The 17287-nt window shown below is 58.6% G+C and overlaps 1 protein-coding gene across 1 annotated transcript in view; it reads right to left on the reverse strand.

The window, feature by feature from the left end:
• Positions 1 to 974: 974 nt before the first annotated feature.
• Positions 975 to 17287, reverse strand: part of EFNB1 (ephrin B1) — a 52725-nt gene continuing 36412 nt past the window's right edge. The window contains exons 3-5 of the mRNA XM_074882627.1: positions 7779 to 7871; positions 6661 to 6789; positions 975 to 5751 (exon numbers count right to left, since the gene is read on the reverse strand). Of these exons, the coding sequence (XP_074738728.1) occupies positions 5363 to 5751; positions 6661 to 6789; positions 7779 to 7871 (611 nt within the window). The 3' untranslated portion in view covers positions 975 to 5362. The remainder of the gene's footprint in view (positions 5752 to 6660; positions 6790 to 7778; positions 7872 to 17287) is intronic.

Raw genomic sequence — 17287 nt, forward strand, 5'->3', positions numbered from 1 at the left:
GCCACACCAGCAATGATGACGACACATAACGGCTCCAGCACCACCCTTCCCTGGGATCTTTCTTCTTTCTTCAGCCACTCCGCATGCCCCGAGCTGCCTCCATGCTACCCGCTGCCCCCAGCAGAGACAATCCTGGGGCCAGGCAGCAGACGCGGCCAAGGGGCTGCCCTCGCCAGGAGCAGGCAGTGAGGGCAGGGGAGCTGGCCCGGCCCGGCAGCAAAGGGGTGTCCAAAGTGCACCAAAATCAGAAGTAATGGGCTCCAGGCCGAGTGACGCGGCTGAAGAAACTCAGCGAGAGTTTCCCACCCACACCCCGCTTCTCACTCTCGCTGTGCCATACTTTATAGCAACGCACAAAAGCTGGTTGTAAAGAGCAAGAGCAATGACTGCGGTGGAGCCCGTTTTGGAGCCAGCTAAAGCACCATCTGTTAAGGATTTATTACCAACCCATTTCCTAAAATGACTTTTTAATAACTTATCAAATGAAGGTACGTTGAGGAATGACTCAGGCACTAGATGGGACGAACCAGCATCGTCCTGCAGCATCCAGAAACAGCTCCTGCGAGGCTCGGCCCGTTCCCCAGGGCAGGAGCAGCCCCTCGAGCTCACCTGGGGGGAGCAGATGGCCTCCGAGGAGCCTCCAGCTGCAGGGACAGTCACAAAACCACAGAATTATTTAGGTTGGAAAAGACCTTTACAATCACCGAGTCCCCAGCCACATCCATCAGGTCCCCAACCGTACCCAGCGCTAAGTCCATCAAGTCGCTGGGGCCACGTGAGGTGTTGCAAGCGTTAAGACCAAAATCTCCACATTTTTAATGCTGACCAAAACAAAGCCAACGGCTCCCTCCGACACCAGCCAGAAAAGCTGACGATGAACAGCGTGAGCTAACTTGTCCCAGATCTCTTCAGACCAGGCTGCGATTTCAAAAGACAACCTGGGGCAGCAAAAAAGCACACGGGAGACAGCCGGGTTTCCATAGGAAAAAAACCCTTTTATTTAACAATATATCAGGTTCCATCACGGCTCCATGGAGTTCAGATGCCACAGAGCTGGTTACCGATGCCGATGATATGCTACTGGGCGGGAGAGCTGGGGAGAAGGTGAAAGGAATCAAAAAGAGGAACATGACACGAAGAAACAAAAGTCTGTGGCGCCGGGGAGTGCGGCCGACGGGACCCCGGTGCCCGGCCCCACCGGAGCCCCACCGGGAGCCGGGGATGATCAACCAGCACGGGGTTGCTGAGCCCCACTCCGGGACGTGCCCCTGCAGCAGCTGGGGGGACCGGACACACCCTGACGAGGTGCTGGCACAGAGGGTCCTCGCTCCCCCCCTGCCATGCCACCGGTGTCCCCCTGCACCACCAAACAGTGCCCAAACGGCGCCCAGTGGCTGCTCCAGGCCCCTCGGCCGAAGCCCCTGTCCCGCGCATCCACATCCGGGCTCCGAGTCCAAATCCAGCTCCCGGCTAATGGCAGCGGAGGATGGACAAGGAAAATCCAGCAGCCCGGATGCTCCGGAGGTGCCAGTGGCCGGGCAGTGGATTGGGGCGGGCAGCAGCCCCGCGGCTGGTTGATCGCATGATGCGGGGGCCGCCCAGGAACACGGGGACTTTCCCCCCTCCTCGCCCTCCATCTCGGGAGGTGACACCGCGGGATGCAGATGTGGTCACAGCTCTGAAATGGGGGAGCGTGCAGGGCGGGGGGTGTGCTGGTGCGCGGCACGGCTGGGAAGGACGGAGGGAGGGAGCACCAGCCCTGCTCCAGCACCCCTAAACCAACCCCCAGGGCCGATATAATGCAGATTCACAGGCAGCTGCCCAGGTCCTGCGAGCAACTGGGGCTACAAGGAGCTCCCATGGGGAAGGGCCAGGCGTGCCGGTGCCACCAGAGATGGTTTGGGTGGGCATGGCCCCCCTGCCGAGGGCAGGGAGCCCCGGCACTGCGCTGCCAGAGGAGTGAATCATCCCCAGCCTGGGCACCAAGCAGAGAACGGGCTATGGAGTGCTTACGGTTGGCTAGTAGAAAATAGGGATAGTTGGGGAAAGGGATCTGCAACAGGAGCAGGTCCACAGGTCTGGGAAAGCAGATCAGGGTCTCAGGACGCAGCACTGAGCTGCACATCCCAAGGTTTGGGGTTTTTTTTTGGTTAAAGATAAAAAAGGAGATCTATTTGATGCTCCTTTTGTTCACCTTGTGTTACTGAGCCTCTTGCCGGGGCTCAGCGAGGGGCCGAAGGCTCTGCCCAGACCCCAGATGGCCAGAAACTCGCTGGGAATGAGCCAGGCCCGATCCTGCCGGGGCTGTGCCGGCAGCGAGGGGCATGAGTGGCCCCCCTGCACCACGCTGGGGGCAGAGCCGGAGCTCCCAGCCTCGCTCTCTGCTTGGGGCCCGCCACATCCTGCATTATATCGAGGGCCTGGCCCCCCCAAAGGGGACTGAACCCCCCTGCAGCCATTCTGCCTGGCAGTGCCCGCACACCAGCACAGCCCCGCGGGGCAGCTCCGGGCTGAGCGCAGTATGACAATGTTTTACACCCGTTCTTGTGGTTAAAATTTCTTTTTTTTTTTTTCTTTTTTTTTTTTTTTTAGTTCTCATTTGTTTTTCTAAGAAAAAGCAACCAGAAAATAATTCAGAGTTTATACAAAACATCTTTACATTATTTCTTCCAAAAAAGACTAGTATTTACACAAACAAAATGAAAAAAAAAAAAAGAAAAAACCAACCAAACTTCAATGCTTTCAATGAAAAGAACCGAAGGGACACACTCCGTTTCAGGACCCAGCAGACCGAGGTGCTCAGCAAAAACCAAGAGTTCAGATTTCACCCTTTCTTCACATATTTACAAGGTTTCTCAGCTGCCCCCAGCAGCAGGAGCGGGGCTGAGCCGCGGCCCGGCTGGGGGATGGTCACAGCGGGAAATCACCCGGCGCCTTCGGTTTGCTTTCGGTACGACCCATGGCCAGACTCCTTCCCTTCTCCTCCAAAACTGAACCAAAACTAAATCATCCCCCAACTGCCTCCTCCATGCCAGCCATCAATGAAGGATGCTTCACCACCACCCCCACCATCTCCACCGCCCAACCAGGGCTCTGGCCACTGCGGAACTGGCAGATTTTACTGATGGAAGAGGGCACCCGTGAGGGAAAAGGGGATTTTCTTTAAGACACGATTTTTCTGTGATTTCTGAGAGCAGACCCCGTGTCCTGGCAGGAAATTTGGGGTCCCAGCTGGGGCAGCCCCAAGTCCTTCCACAGCCCAGGGTGGGCAGCGCTGGCACGGACGCCGTGGGGGAAAAGGGGGGCTGAAAGGTGCTTCGGGGGGGGGGCTGGGGGAGCGGGGAGGAGGGTTGGGCAGAGGGGAGCACCCGGTTTAGGGCCCTGGAAGCCGTCCTCACCTCGGGCTGCCAAGGGCGGGAGGAGAGCTGGGGCAGCCTGCTCTGCTCCAGCCCAAACTCCTGCCTTCACAAAAACCAAAATCCCAAACCAACAACACGAGCCCAGAGGATGCTCCCAGCCAGCTCAGGACTGCAGGCAAACCAGCCCCCCCACTAAAAAGCCTAGCCCTTGGGTTTCTCCTGCTCTGCCCCTCCTGCCTGCTCCTCCTTGGTCAAGGCACTTTTGCAGAGCAGCTCTCTCGCTCTTTGGGCGCTTCCTACCGCGGGTTCCGAGGCTCCAGGGAGCGGCGAGGACAAGCCAGGCCAGGCAGCCCCGTGCCACCGCAAACCCAGCCCGGGGGGGAGCAGCACCGCCCGCCCCACGCTTGCTCCCTGAGCAAAAGCAGCTACTTCTGAAAGGAAAAGAAAGCGAGGAAGGAGAGGGGCGGCCGGCGGCCCCCGGGCTGGGACAGGGCACTGCCAGCCCTGCCGGGCTCGTCCTCCCGGGAAGGATCCTGCCAGGAGAGCCCAAGGCTCAACCCCTTCCACTTTTTGGGCAGGAGATGGGCAAGGCAAGGGCAGGGCAAGCCCAGGCAGCAGGATCCCCGGGAGGTGGCGGGGCTGGGGGACACTCCTGCGACCAGTCCCCGAGGGCAGGGCCCGCAGAGGGGCACCGCGATGTCCCGCTAAACCCAGCCGGCGAAGCCTTGGGCTCAGCTCCCAACCTCGCCAGGCCCGAGGGTCGGCTCCGGGGGGCTCCCAGCCCAGAGCACCGGCCTCCTCCTGGCACCCCCAGCTCCCCCCAGCACCAGCTGCACATCAGGAACGTTTGTTTTCCAGTTTTCCTTTCCAAGGACAGCCACCCGCAGCATCGCCGGCCAGGGAACAGGACTGGGGGCTGCGGCTACCCCCTGCCCTCCTGTCTTTCCCCCTCCAGCTTTGCTTCCAGCAGGCTCAGCCCCAGCCTGACGGAAGATAAAAACCCTCAGCAAAGGCTTTTCTCGGCAGCAGGGGTCGGGGAGAGCTTCCCAGCCGAGGCTGCTGCTCCACGTGGGGCAGGAGGAGCACCCGGACTCTCGCACACTGAATGCTTGAGACATGGTATAGATAAATTTTTTTTTTTTCTTTCTTTCTTTTTATAAAGAGACTAAAACAAGAGTCAACAGCTACGAACACAAAAGTTTAAAAGGGCAGTGGCGGGAGCAGCGGGGTCTGCCCCGCAGCCGGCGGGACGGCGTGCTGGAAGGAGGCGACGGCGTGTGCCCGAAGGCGGCGGGCGGCGGGCCGGAGTGCCGCCTGGAATTCACAAAAATAAAAATGTTACAAAAAAATTAAAATAATTATAATAATAATAATAGTAGTAGTAGTAAATCGGGTTTGCCAGCTTCCTCCCTGCACAGTTGTCTGCATCTTGGCACCTAGGCAAAGCATCCTCCTCCTCCCCACGCGGCTGCTCGCTGCTCCTCCTCGGAGCGAAGCTCCTTGCCGTGGCCCCGGCGTCGCTCCAGGCTCCGGGACGCAAGCGGCAGCTGACGCGGCACCAGGCGCATGGGCACTTCCCGCAAGGACGTGGGGGTGATGCAGGGAAATCCCCAAATGAAAAAAAGGGTGGTTGGTGGAGTCTCCGGGTTTGCCGGTGGTGTCCGAGCGAGCGCAGAAAAGGCATGGCGCCCGCCCCGCCCTGGCCGGCCGCAGTCTGGAGAAGAAGAGGAGGATGCTGAAGGCTCACCCTCGAGTCTCGGGATTACAAAAGCTGAGAACTACAAAACTAAATACAAAGGGGAGAATCAGCGCGCGAGCGTGCGAGCGAGCCATCCGCTCTCCGGCGCCGGACCCCGGCGCTCCCCCACGCCGTGCCGTGGGGTTCGATTCGCTTCCTCCCTCCCGGCGCCAGACCGCCCGTGGGGAGACCCGGGGGGGCGGCGGCTGCCCCCCGCGCTCAGCGCTCCCGTGCTCCTGCGTCGGCGGCTTGCCCAGGCTGCTCCTCACACCTTGTAGTAAATGTTGGCTGGGCTCTGGGGGGGCATCTCCTGGACAATGTAGACGGGGTGCCCGTAGTCCCCGCTCACCTTCTCGTAGTGCGGGCAGTAGTTGTTCTCTGTAGTCCGTAAGGGGATGATGATGTCGCTGGGCTCGGAGCCCGCGTTGCCACTGCATTTCGGGCTGGCCAAGGTGCTGAGGGACAAGGCTGCGGCTCGCTGCTGCGTGTGCTTCCGGTGCCGCTTGCGGATCTTGATCAGGAGGACGACGAGGAAGATGATGATGAGGATGAAGATGACGCAGCCGGCGCCGATCGCCGCGAAGACAGCCACCTTGGAGCTCAAGAAGCCGTCGCTGGGACCTTGGGTCTCCTGGCCGTCCTGGTTGACGGAGCCTGCGAGGCAAGGGGAAGGCGGGGGGAGGGCGGTCAGAGGGCCTGACAGCTTTCTCCCAGGGTGCCTGGGGAGGGGAGCAGCCCCCCCACCTCCAAGGGCATGGCAGCATCTCCCCACCCTCTGACCCATATATCCCGCTTTGGGCAGCGGGCGCTGGGCAGGGCAGGCCCTGGGCAACCGCAGAGGAGGGACCACAAGCCCGCTCCCCCACCCTGTATTGTTGCCCCCCCCCTTTTCCATCCCCCGGCCGATGGAGCAGAGCGTTGCTCGTGGCCGGGTGACGACCGCTCCGGACCCCGGGAGCCTTTGCTCTCCGCGACAGACCTGGATGCTCTGGTGAAAGCGGGCTCTGACACCCGCCTCTGACACCCGCGATATCCGATTACTGACCCCCCGCCGCCTCCTGACCCCCGGGGCTGGGGCAGCCCCAGCCCTGCAAGGGGAGGGCGCTTGGCTGGCTGTACCGGGCGAGAAGAAAAGAGCAACTCTTCCCTACTTCATCTGATTTCACTTTTCTCTCAGCAGGGTCAGGAACTCAGGAAACCACCTTCAAAGGGCTTTCACACTGGCTCAGCTCAAAAACCTGAGGACCTCGCCTCCTCAAGCCCTCTCGGATGTACCGTGAAGAACAGATGGGCAGCGAGGAGGAGGAGGAGGAGGAGGAGGATGAGGAGGAGGAGGAGGAAGAGAGTGCTGAAACAGCACTTCCCTGCAAAACTCCTGCCAGGACATACTGGAGCGGGGAAAACAACCCCAGGCTGTGGGACACAGCGACTGGCACAACGCATCCCTGGGATCCATGCAACAAACCCAGCTCGGAGCAGCTGCCCGGCAACCTCTGGCCCCCCGCCCTGGCAGGCAAGAGACCCCCATCATCCTTCTCCTGGGGTGTCCCTGGCAAAACTCACCCGGCTTGCCGGGCTCCTCCACCGCGGGGACTTTGCTGCGCGGGCTCTGCGTGACGATCTTCACGGTGTTGTCAGACTCCTTGCTCGGCCGACTCGTCGTCAGCTGCTCTGGGATCACCGCGTTCGGGTCTGGGGATGAGAGGGATGAGAAACCTCCATTTAGCCTGGACAGCAGCAGGTCACTCCCCTGCCTAAACAACAATCATCCCCCAAAATCCCAGCCAGCCACCCCCCATGGGGCGCACAGGAGTCACAGGAGCAACGGGAGATGCTGAGAGCAACAGAGCTGCTTCAGGGCTTGTAGGAAGCAGCTTCCCCACCCTAATCCCCCCCCCCTCCCCCGGTTTTTATGTTTTCTGAGCTCCCATGCGTGGGTTGGGGCAAGTTTCTCGCCTGGGCAGCGGGAGGAAGGGGAGGGGAAGGGAGCCTGCCAAGGCTGCAGAGCTGCTGCTTCTGTTTGTTGTAAATATTGGCCCCAAAATGAAAACACAATAATGAAAAGCAGCCACCGGGAGCTGCGCATCCGGGTCGGGGGCTGAAATGAGCCCGGGGCCCGGCTGGGGCTGGGAGGCACCCGGCAGCTTGCGTGGGAGGTGTTGGGGAGCTCCCCCCCCCGAGAAAAGCACGCTCTGCCCCAGCCCTGCCATCGCCGATGGCCTCGGTGTCCCGCTGCCACGTCCTCGCAGCGTGGTGGCCACCGCCACGAGCTGCCAGGACCACTGAGCCCAAACAAGGACGCCTGCCCAGCTCGATCCCCCTCTCTTGGGTGCCCAGCAAGTCCTGGGGGGACTGTTTGTGCCAGCCCCACCCCCCCAACTCCGGGGCGATGCACTTGTGCAGTTCAGGGGTCCCGTGCTGAGTGAGCTTCCCGCCAGGACACCGACCACGAGCTAACACGGGACAATCACTCCATTTTAATCCCAACGCACCAAACATGTGCGAGTGTTGGCAAAAGAAAAAAAGAGAGGGGAAAAAAAAATCCTAAAAAATTAAATTCTGCTGAACTAACCCAGGAGGCCTCTCAGGCTCCAGGGACCAGATCCAGGCACCCCCACCTCCACCACAGCAGGGCTGGGGCCCAGGTTCAGGGCCCAACATTTCGGCGCAGGAGGACTCACCCTGCCCCACTTTCATGACAATCTTCATGGAGCGTGTCTGGCAGACCCCTCCTTCCCGGTTCTCCAGGCCATCCAGCGTCCCATTGGAAGTGGCTGCAAGAAAAGAGACGGAACATCAGGCAGCTTTCCCACAGGCTGGAAGGGCACTGGCAGGCAGGTCCCCGCTGTCCCCCAGCACCACGAGGGACCTGGCAGGAGCTTGGCACCTCCTGACCCCCCCACTGTGGCCACTTCTTCATGCCCCAGCCCGCTGCAAGTGTTTAATACACCAAGTTCTCATTCTCTGCACCTTCGAAAGATGTCTGCGGCGGGAAGGATGGGATCCCTCCAGCCGCCCCTCGCTACCACATCTACACAAGCGAGCCATTCTCCGTGCCTGCACCCTCCTCCCCCTTTAATTCCTGGATAATTTCCTTTGCTCCTTGGTGTATCACAGGAACACATGCATATGCACAGCTTAAATTATACATATATAATTACACACTGTGCCTCAGTGAAGAATGTAAACTCAGAGCCCCAATGGGGTTGAGTGGCTTTAATTGCAGGGCAGAAGTCAGTTAAATTCACATTAACTTTTTGCTTTAGCCGGCACAGATTTTTAAGCCTTTCGATCCTGCCACACGTCTCCCACTGCCACCACGCAGAAACCTACCCACCCACACACCCGCCAGCCCTCCGACATGAGAGAAAAAAAATAACCCAAACCAAAGGATTACAGGATTAAGCACCTAAATGGCAGATTTTGCTAAACATACTCAAAAAACTGGCTTCTGACCCCAAAAGGGCCCTCGTCGCCGGCAGCAGCGAGCACCCAGCGGATGCTGACTCGAGATGGGTGATGGGCTGGGTGGCCCTGGGTTACCAGGCCAGCACCTCCATCCACCACAGCAAACATAAATCACCCTGGTGCTCCACCAAATCCAGGCATTTATTCACCCAGGGAAGCAACAAAACCTGGGAGGAGCACGGCGACGGCACAGGGCCCAAGTGGCGCTTAGGAAAGGCAATGCACTGGAGAATCACGCAGCTGCGGAGATGATTTTACAGAGACAAGGCAGGGAAGCAAAGCAGGACTTGGCCAGCACAGCGTGGCCAACACCTACCCCGAGCCTCAACGCCAAAGCTCAGCCCCAGGGTTTCAGGTTGCCTGCGCAGCCCAAATCCTGCCTCTACCCCACAAAAACTCGGGTTTGGGGAGGGTGGGTGGGGGCAAATCCATCAGACCCCGCTGGGTGTTGGCGTGGAGGTGAAGGGAAGAGGCTGGGTTATGGAACTTGCTTTCTTTTGTGCAGAAGAAAAAGACTTTTTTTCTTTTGCTTCTGCACTCTCCCTCCTGCGGCAGGACCCTTGGGTACCTCAATGAGGACTCGTGCCTGGATCATGCTGTGATGGAGGCTCGAAGTCCATCAGCTCTCTCCAAACGCCTCTGTGCAATCAAGGCTCTCGTGTGAAACACCAGCAAATGTTTTACTAATCAGGATGTCATTGGGCCGTTTGCTGAGTTATCACCTCTCCCGCGGCGGGGTTTTGCCGGCCAGCAGCTCCCTGGATGGAGCCGTACATCCACGCCTCTGGGATTCGCTGGCGGGCGTTTTGACAGGAGCACTGTCAGCACAAATCCCGACACAAACGCCTGGGAAAGTGGAGAAACGCCTCCCTACAGCCTGCACAAGCTCTTTCCACCATGAACCGGAGGCCTGAGCAACAATTCCCCATAAAAACATCTCGGGGAGCGAACTCTGGCAGAAGGCAGAGCAGCCCAGTTCTCCCAGGCCAGAGGCACTGGTCTGGGGAGGAAAAAAGCCAAAACATCCCAGCTCGTGGCCCTGAAGCAGTTCCATGAAGAGCTTCCCAGCACCATGCCGTGGGTTGCTCCATCTCAAATAGACTTCGCCCATTCCCACTGTGGGTAAAAACAGAGCAGTCTGTAAAAAACAGCCTCTGCGAGACCTCGTAAGTCTTATTTATAAGGTAATGACCTAATTAGAGCAAAACAACCTACAGAGTAAGTATGGCTTGAGCGCGGGGAACCAGGAGATCCCACAAAGGTAGAGCACGCAGCAGTAACAGGGGACAGCAGTTCCTCCAAAATAACTATGGAGACGTTGCATTCAGATACGAAAAAAATATTAAAGGTCCAGGACAGAGGAACAGCAGCTGGAGTCTCAGGGACGGACGAGGGGACGCAGCTGAGCATCCTTCCTCCCGCGCCACACACAGGACTTTGTTCGAGAAGTCTCTTCTTGTTCCGAACGCAATCATGATGAGGGGAGAAATTAGCTTGGAAAGGGAACCATGTGAAAAAAATGAAGCAGCTACTCGAGGGAACATAAAAAGGGTAAAACACTTGCAAAAGCCATGGCAATGGTCTCCAATACAGTCTCTTCAAACAAGCTGCCATGCTCCATATAGATCCAAAATGGGCCAAAGCAAAGCAAGATGGTCCACACAGCCGGCTGGGCTTCCAAAAGCCCAAATCCCATCCAAATGGCTAAAAGAGAGAGTACAACCTTTGGCGGGTTTTATATAAACATGTAGGACAGATCGAGGCATTGCTGAGCAGCAGGTCCGGAGGTGGGTGGGGGGCTGTGGGCGGGAGTCCCCACTGACCCACGGGCACAGCGGCACTGCAGGCTCCTCTGCCAGGCTTCACTGCAAAGCTCCGAGATGGAGCTGATCCTTCTGCTCCGTTTCTTGCTTTCAGGGTGGAAGATTTCCCAGCAGAAGGCCACAGGATCGGGCCAGCAGGAGACGCATGATCCGGGAAGCACCCAGGATGGAAGTCCAACACATCCGGGATCCTCGCCGCCGTGCTCGCAGGAGAGTGGCGGAGGCACTGCCACGATCCTCCGCGGCCGATGAAATCCAGCAGCAACAAATGCACAGCAAAACGGGAGAAACGGGTTAAATCCACAAGGCACAACAGCGGGCTGCGGGGCAGTAGCACGAGGCAGAGCTGTGAAACGATGAGGGAAGACAGGCAGGGAGCGGGGGACACCCAGGGGAATCAGAAATGGCAGGTCTCAAACACGGCCGCGATCTAGACAGGCAGCATTTGCAACGTGCAGCTCCAGCGCACCGGCAAGGCTCGATCCGGCCGGCCCCTGGCAACACGCAGTGTCCGGGAGCGTTTTCTTACCCCCTTTCCATTTTGGAGGGACTTAAGAGTTTGGTTGTAGGACCAGGAGAGCAGAAGCAGCCTCTGGACAGATGACTTTTACTCAGGCTTAAAGAGAAGGCAGCCCCCAGCCCCAAGAGCTATTAGATGCCTTTGCCTTAATGAAGCATTAAGCCTCAGGCTGCTGAGTGATGAGGATTTAACGTTGATACCATTAACCATGTAATTGCTTGTCAATTTAGAAGAGATGCTCAGCCTACATGGCAGCACAGGCAGGACCTCCGCTTGCTGGCACGACTCGCCCCGGTCCTCAGGCACGAGACCAGTGAAACGCCAAGTCCCAGCCCAGTGACACACGCCAGCCAACTGGGACAGATGCCTCCGAGAGCCCCAACAACCCCCTTGTTTCCACCTCCAGCAGCAAGCGGAGCCCCGTGCTGTCCCCGGTGCGTCATGCTCTGCTTCCCCACCGCCAGCACTCGGGAGTGTCACTGCAGCTTTTCTTCCTCCCTTAAAAATATTTCAAATGGGAACTTGGGTTTTGGCAGATGGGAGACTCTGGAAGTAATACCTGGCAGGAGATGAAGGCAAGGGTCTCTTAAATGGTCAGCTTTGGACAGAGCGAGACGTTTGCTTTCTCTTCTGGATTCCCTCTAGCAGGACTCCGTTATGATTTGGGCCCCAAAGCACAATTAATGTGCTGAGCCTGTAGCGAATCCAAGTCTCTTTCCTTTTATTATTCTTAATTACTCTTCCATCTGTGCACCACGGCCCTGCTCCAGACCCAGCCAGGCGCTGCGTGGACGCAGCCCGGACGCCCGCCCCGCGATCCCCCTCTCTCGCCCCCAGACCTGTCCACAATTCACGTTTCCATCGTGCAGCACCCACCGGCACCCACCACCGCTCACTGCCGGAGCCTCGGGGTGCCCCCCAGCCTGACCCCCGTCCTGCCGGAGAGGACAGGGCAGTGGGAAGGCACAGACTGACCCTGCTGAGGGGCAGCGGGTGGAGAATGGGCTCAGGTCAGGCACCGCTTGACCAGGACACCCACACCAGGCTGAAAGCCCCGCCGGGCACAGGTAAAGACCCTGAAGAGGTGCTCAGACACTGTGCCAGAAGACTCTCTTTAAAATAAAAATCTAGTTCATGCCACTTCCCTTCTCCTCCAAGACTTTCAAGTTGTTCTACGCACCTTCAGTAGGGGTGTCGCATCAGCAGAGGTGCTGCACCGGCACCCAGCTCTGTCACGGGCACCAGGCTCCTTTCCCCCCCCATCCTGGCCAGGGTTGGCACCCCAGGGGACCCACAGAGCCACTTCCAGGTCACCGAGCAGCACCCGCTTGCTCTGGGGCTGCCCTGAGAGCACAGCTTGCCTTCAGCCCCTTTTCCTCCTTGGCGGAGCTGGGAGGTGGCAGGGGCACGCAGCCCCACTGCACGCAGCCTACGCTCACAGTATCGCCATTATTATTAATATTATTATTTCCTTGCCAGGCCCCGCTGAAGGAAGGCGAGCCCACCACCCCCCCCTCCCCACGCGCACACACACACACACACACACACACGTCACCCCCAAGCCCCTTCCATCAGCTCCAGCACATCGGCTGGGTCGGCTGCCAGAGCAAGGGCAGGGGCTGTGCGGGGGGAGCCGAGCCCCGCGCTGTCACGCTGCCAGCGAGGCCGGCAGCAGCTTTCCAGCCCAGAGGCAGCTGCGCCGGGAAGGGGCCCCTAAAGCCCCAGAAATGTGTGTGCGAGCCAGCCCAGCCCCGTCCCGTCCCTAAACGGCTGCAGGAGGTGCAAGGCTAGGGTTTCACACATCCTCCTGGCAGCCCACGAGCTGCTCCAGCCTCCCAGCCCACTACGGAAAGAGAAACGCGGAGCAGCCGGCTCCCCCCGCACCACTGACCCTGAGGGTGTCCTGGGGTGCAGGGACTGCCCCCTTTCCAGCGTCGGAGGGCACTGCTGGGTCCACACAGCCAGCCAGGATCATTGTCACCGTGCCAACTGGGGTTTCTCTGTCCCCCACGCCTATCCTGACCATGGGTCAGCCTGCAGACGGCCCACGCAGGCCCCTTCTCCCCACCATCCCCTGTGGGCACCACGAGACGACCAGAATGGGCAGGGATCCCCAGACTGCTACCACCATCACCTACTCCCCGTTACCCCAAAAAAACCCCTTCCGGCAGGAAAAAGCTGCTCCCTGCATGGCGACGGCTGTTGCCATGGGGTGGGCAACACGCAGAGATACTTGGAACTGGGGGTAACCACCACGACCTTCCCGCTCTGCCCTGCCAGCTTCCAAAGTGCCCCAAGACCCAAACCTGAGTTTCACCCTCCTTGTTCATTATCTGCATCCTCCTCGGGGTTTACTGTCTCAGGGTCCCACAAACAGCTCAGAAAAATGCAGGTGTTTTCTAGAAAACAGCCTGTCCCAGCACTGCCGGAATGGGGTTTTGAAGTCCGGAATGAGGAACCCTCCTCACGTCCCAGAAATCAGTTCCAGGTTCCCTTTGCCTGCAGCACAGCATCTCCCGAGGTCAGGGGAACCCCCCGAAGGGACGCGCAGCTTGTGTCCTCCCCTCTGCCTCCACGGGGGACGAAGAGGGGTCCCGGCCGGTTATACCCACTGAGCCAAGGACTGCCACACCATCGCGCACTGGGCCACGGCGTGCCAAGGTTCATGGCCGTGCTGCTCCTCCTCCAGCATAGCCCCAAAGCCTTGCACCGCCACCACTTCATGTGCAGAGCGAGGTCTGGGCTCACAGTTTGCCTCCACCGCTCCCTCCAGCTCATGGTGGGGGCCTCGACCCCCCCGGAGCAGCATGGTCCCTACCCAGCTCCCACGGGCACAGTTGCACGGGCCCATGTGCCCAGTTGCCGGCCGACACAAAGGTTCCATTTGTGGCTGTGGTACTGGTCAGGGATTTCAGCTCTCTGACGTGCTACATCTTCCTGGGAAGCGCTGGGGTGTGGCTGGAGGGGATGGGGATGCTAATGCCCACCAGCACCATGCACCCAGCCCTGGAATTGCCTGGCTAAATGGATTTTATATATAAAAATACATAACTCTCCCCGCACCAGCCTCCCTGCCGCAACCTCGGACCAAGTCCTTCCATCAGTGGAGAGCAAGCAGCTACAGCCAAGCCCTGGTGGGTCTCCAAGCAAGGCATGAGGCAACAACCTAATGGTGCTGATTCGGGTTGAATTGGCTATAGTAATTATTTTGCGTTGTTGCAAAATCCTACAAATTTTCCCTGATGGAGGGAGAGCCCGAACCTGGGGCTTCAGTTCCATCCTCCCCACACACCTGGCAAGCAGAGGACGGGCTGCTGGCCACCATGCCCTGGGCAACCTGGCCATCCCAGCCCGCACTTCTTGCTCCAGCAAACGCCTGAAAATCACCAGGTTCCAACATGCTTCTGGAAACAGGAATGAAAACGATAGCACTGGGTCTGGCTGGGATGGAGTTCACCTCCTCCTGGCCAGGGTCAGCCCCTCCCCAGGATAATAAAAACGTTAAATTAGCCCCATCCCTTCTAAAGAGCAGCAGCTACGTTCGCAAAGCACAGCCCTGGCAGTGCCAGTCGGGTTAAGGGGGGGAAGAAGGGAGGACACCATGCACCCACACTCATCCTCATGTGCTGCTGGCCCTAAACGCCAGCCTGGGCCTGGGCAGGGCCCTTTCCTGGGGCGAGGGCAGAACACCAGGCAAACACTGAGGCACCACATGGAAAACGATACTTTAACACAAGTAACGCTTAAGTGAAAACCTAATTTCCCATTAAAACAGCTTTCCGATGGAAAAATTATAACCAATCCTAATTAGCATCATAATTTAAGAGTCACAGCTACATTTCAGGTAATCTCACCAAGGCTGGGAAGCACTTTTTGGTCGCAAGACCGCTGCTTGCTTACTCTCCCACAAGCCCTTTTGCCCCAACACCGCCGAGATGTCCACACAGAAAAACCTTGCAAGGTCCCTGCGTCCCTGTCCTGCGCCGGGGAGCTCGCGCAGCCCCACTTCTCGTGCGGCTCGGGGCAACTGGGGCACTAAATAAAGCCTTTGTCTTCAAGGCCATCCACCCCCTTCCAGAAAAAGAGAAAGGTTATTTGCACAGTCTCTGCAGTAGCCCCATGCAGCTGGTTACAGGTCAGGGAAAAAAGTGCCATGTAATTCTCCACCTGATGCTCTGCCAGAGTCATTTGTGGGCCCCGCTGGGAGCAGGAGAGGAGGAAAGCACTTATTGCGTTTTAACAGGGTGTAAATCTCTTCAGTTAGGTAGCAAAACATCTGCGACTCTGACCGAGAAATCTGCTGTGAAGGGGATGGAGAGGGGGATGGTGCCACCCCGCCGCCGGTGAGGCCGATGCCAACACGGCAAACGGGACACGGAGCCGGCGCTGCCTGATGAGGCCGCGGCGACCGGCGGAGCTTCGGCTACATCCCCGCTGCCCGGGTGCTGGGCTGGAGACAGCGCAGAGGAAAATCAAAGTTATTGGGGAGCAGAGAGGCTGATTAATGTGGAAAACTGCTGGAAGTTCAATCTGCCTGGGAGAGGTCCCAGCCCTCAGCTCCACGACACCCACACGTGGACACAACGGCCTCCAGCAACACCCTGAGTTATAGGATCTGGACTCCAGACGAGGATTTGCCCCCTCGCTGAATGAAAGATGAAGCAAAGAGCCTCTCTGCTCCCCAAGTGAGGGCCGACCCCCATTGCAGAGGGGTGACCCTGCTGCCACCCGCCAGCCCACCGCGGCCGGCTCTCAAGTAGCTGCGTTAACACCCGCGCTGCGCTGCCAGGCGGGATCAAAGAGCAGAGTCATTACACAGCAGCAGCAGAAAAATCATCATTCCTAGGGCAAAGAAACTTCAAATGGCGAGTAAAACCAATTCTCCCCAGAAAGGCAAGCTTTTAAAGGTGCCGCACACAACCTGGGCAGCCCTCCCCAGCACAGCCAGCCTGGGTGAGAGGCGTCCAAAAACACAGGTCATAAGAAATTAAAGAGATGGAAGAGGGCTGCACGTCACAATTCATTAATACGAAACCTGCTCGCACTCTAGCAGGTCTCCTGGGCCAAGCATGGCATTGCTTCTTGAAACCCCCAGCCTGCTCCTGGCCTGACAGCCAGCACCCACCCCAGCACCCACGGCCACCCCGGGCAATCGCCCAAGCAATCCCAGCTTGAAACTGAAGCTTTTCACACCAGGTCAGAGCGGCGCTGGTGCCTGCAAACCTCTTTCCGGCACCCTGGCAGCAAGAAAGCACCATAGGTGCAGGAGCAGGAGGAGATCCCAGGGGAAAAGCCCATGGAAAGGGTCTCGATGAAGAAGTGGTTATTTAAAAAAATACGCCAAGGAAGTAGGTGCCTGCACGTATCTGCTGCACTCCCTCTCCAGCCGCTCCTGTATGCTGGGATTTTTTTTTCAAGTCTTCCTCAAGCTGAAGGCTTCTTTTGCCTTTCAAGCCTCTTACTGGAGGTTTAGTCCAAAAGGCACGAAGTTTTAAGCCCTCCCGGCGTTACAGAGGAAGCCCTCGGAGATGACCATCACTGAGGAGCGGGGTCCATTGTGCACCTGCAGCTCCAGAGGACTCCCCGGGGTCCTGGCGCCGGGGGTGGGGAACTAGGGCTGGGAGGGGAGGAAGAGGAGGGGGGTCAGAGGCACGGCCACGACGTGCACCGCAAAATGCCTGCGGCGTTGGCCCGCTGCTGCAGCTGCAGAGGGAGCAGCTTTTGGGGGATGCAGGCAGGTCAGCAGCCCCCCAGCAGCATGGAGGGGTGCAGGGCAGGATTGCCCAGGCTGCACATCACCTCAGGATGTCACCTCTGGACGCCACCTCGGTTTTCAGAAGCACTGAGGAGTTAAACCTCGTTTATTTTCTACTAACGGGTCAGGTCAGCATTAAAGAAATGCTCTTGGAAATTGCTTCTCCTGGGGAAAAGCGTCCTGGGATGCAGGCAGCCCAACTCCCCAGGCAGACATAACCCGGTGCCCGGCTCCCCGTGGTGGGGAGAGCCCTTGGCCGTGCAAGAGCTGCAGGCAGCTGCCTGCCTGGTGCAGGTAGGGGCCAGGCTGCCCAGCAGGCAGAGAGTTAAGCGGTCCCGGCACCCCAGTTGCAGGCAGGGCCCCCCTCTGCCCAACCCAGGAGCAGATCAAAGCGCTGGGTATTTACCTCCTGGCCGGGTGCAGGACACTGGCCCTTTCTGATAGGGCTTTTCATCCCTATTAGGGCCGTGAAAGGCCGAGCTATGAGATCAGCTGCCAGGGGCTGTCCGGGGACAGTGCTGAGCCGAAAAGGTCAGGAGGGAGGAGGAGAAGAGAAAAGAGGCAGAGGCTTAAGGGACAGGGCTCAACAAAATCGCATTTACTGTGGTCACGGTCTTCAGACAA

This window comes from Strix uralensis, chromosome 13 (assembly GCF_047716275.1).
Source record: "Strix uralensis isolate ZFMK-TIS-50842 chromosome 13, bStrUra1, whole genome shotgun sequence".
NCBI classification, from domain to species: Eukaryota; Metazoa; Chordata; class Aves; order Strigiformes; family Strigidae; genus Strix; species Strix uralensis.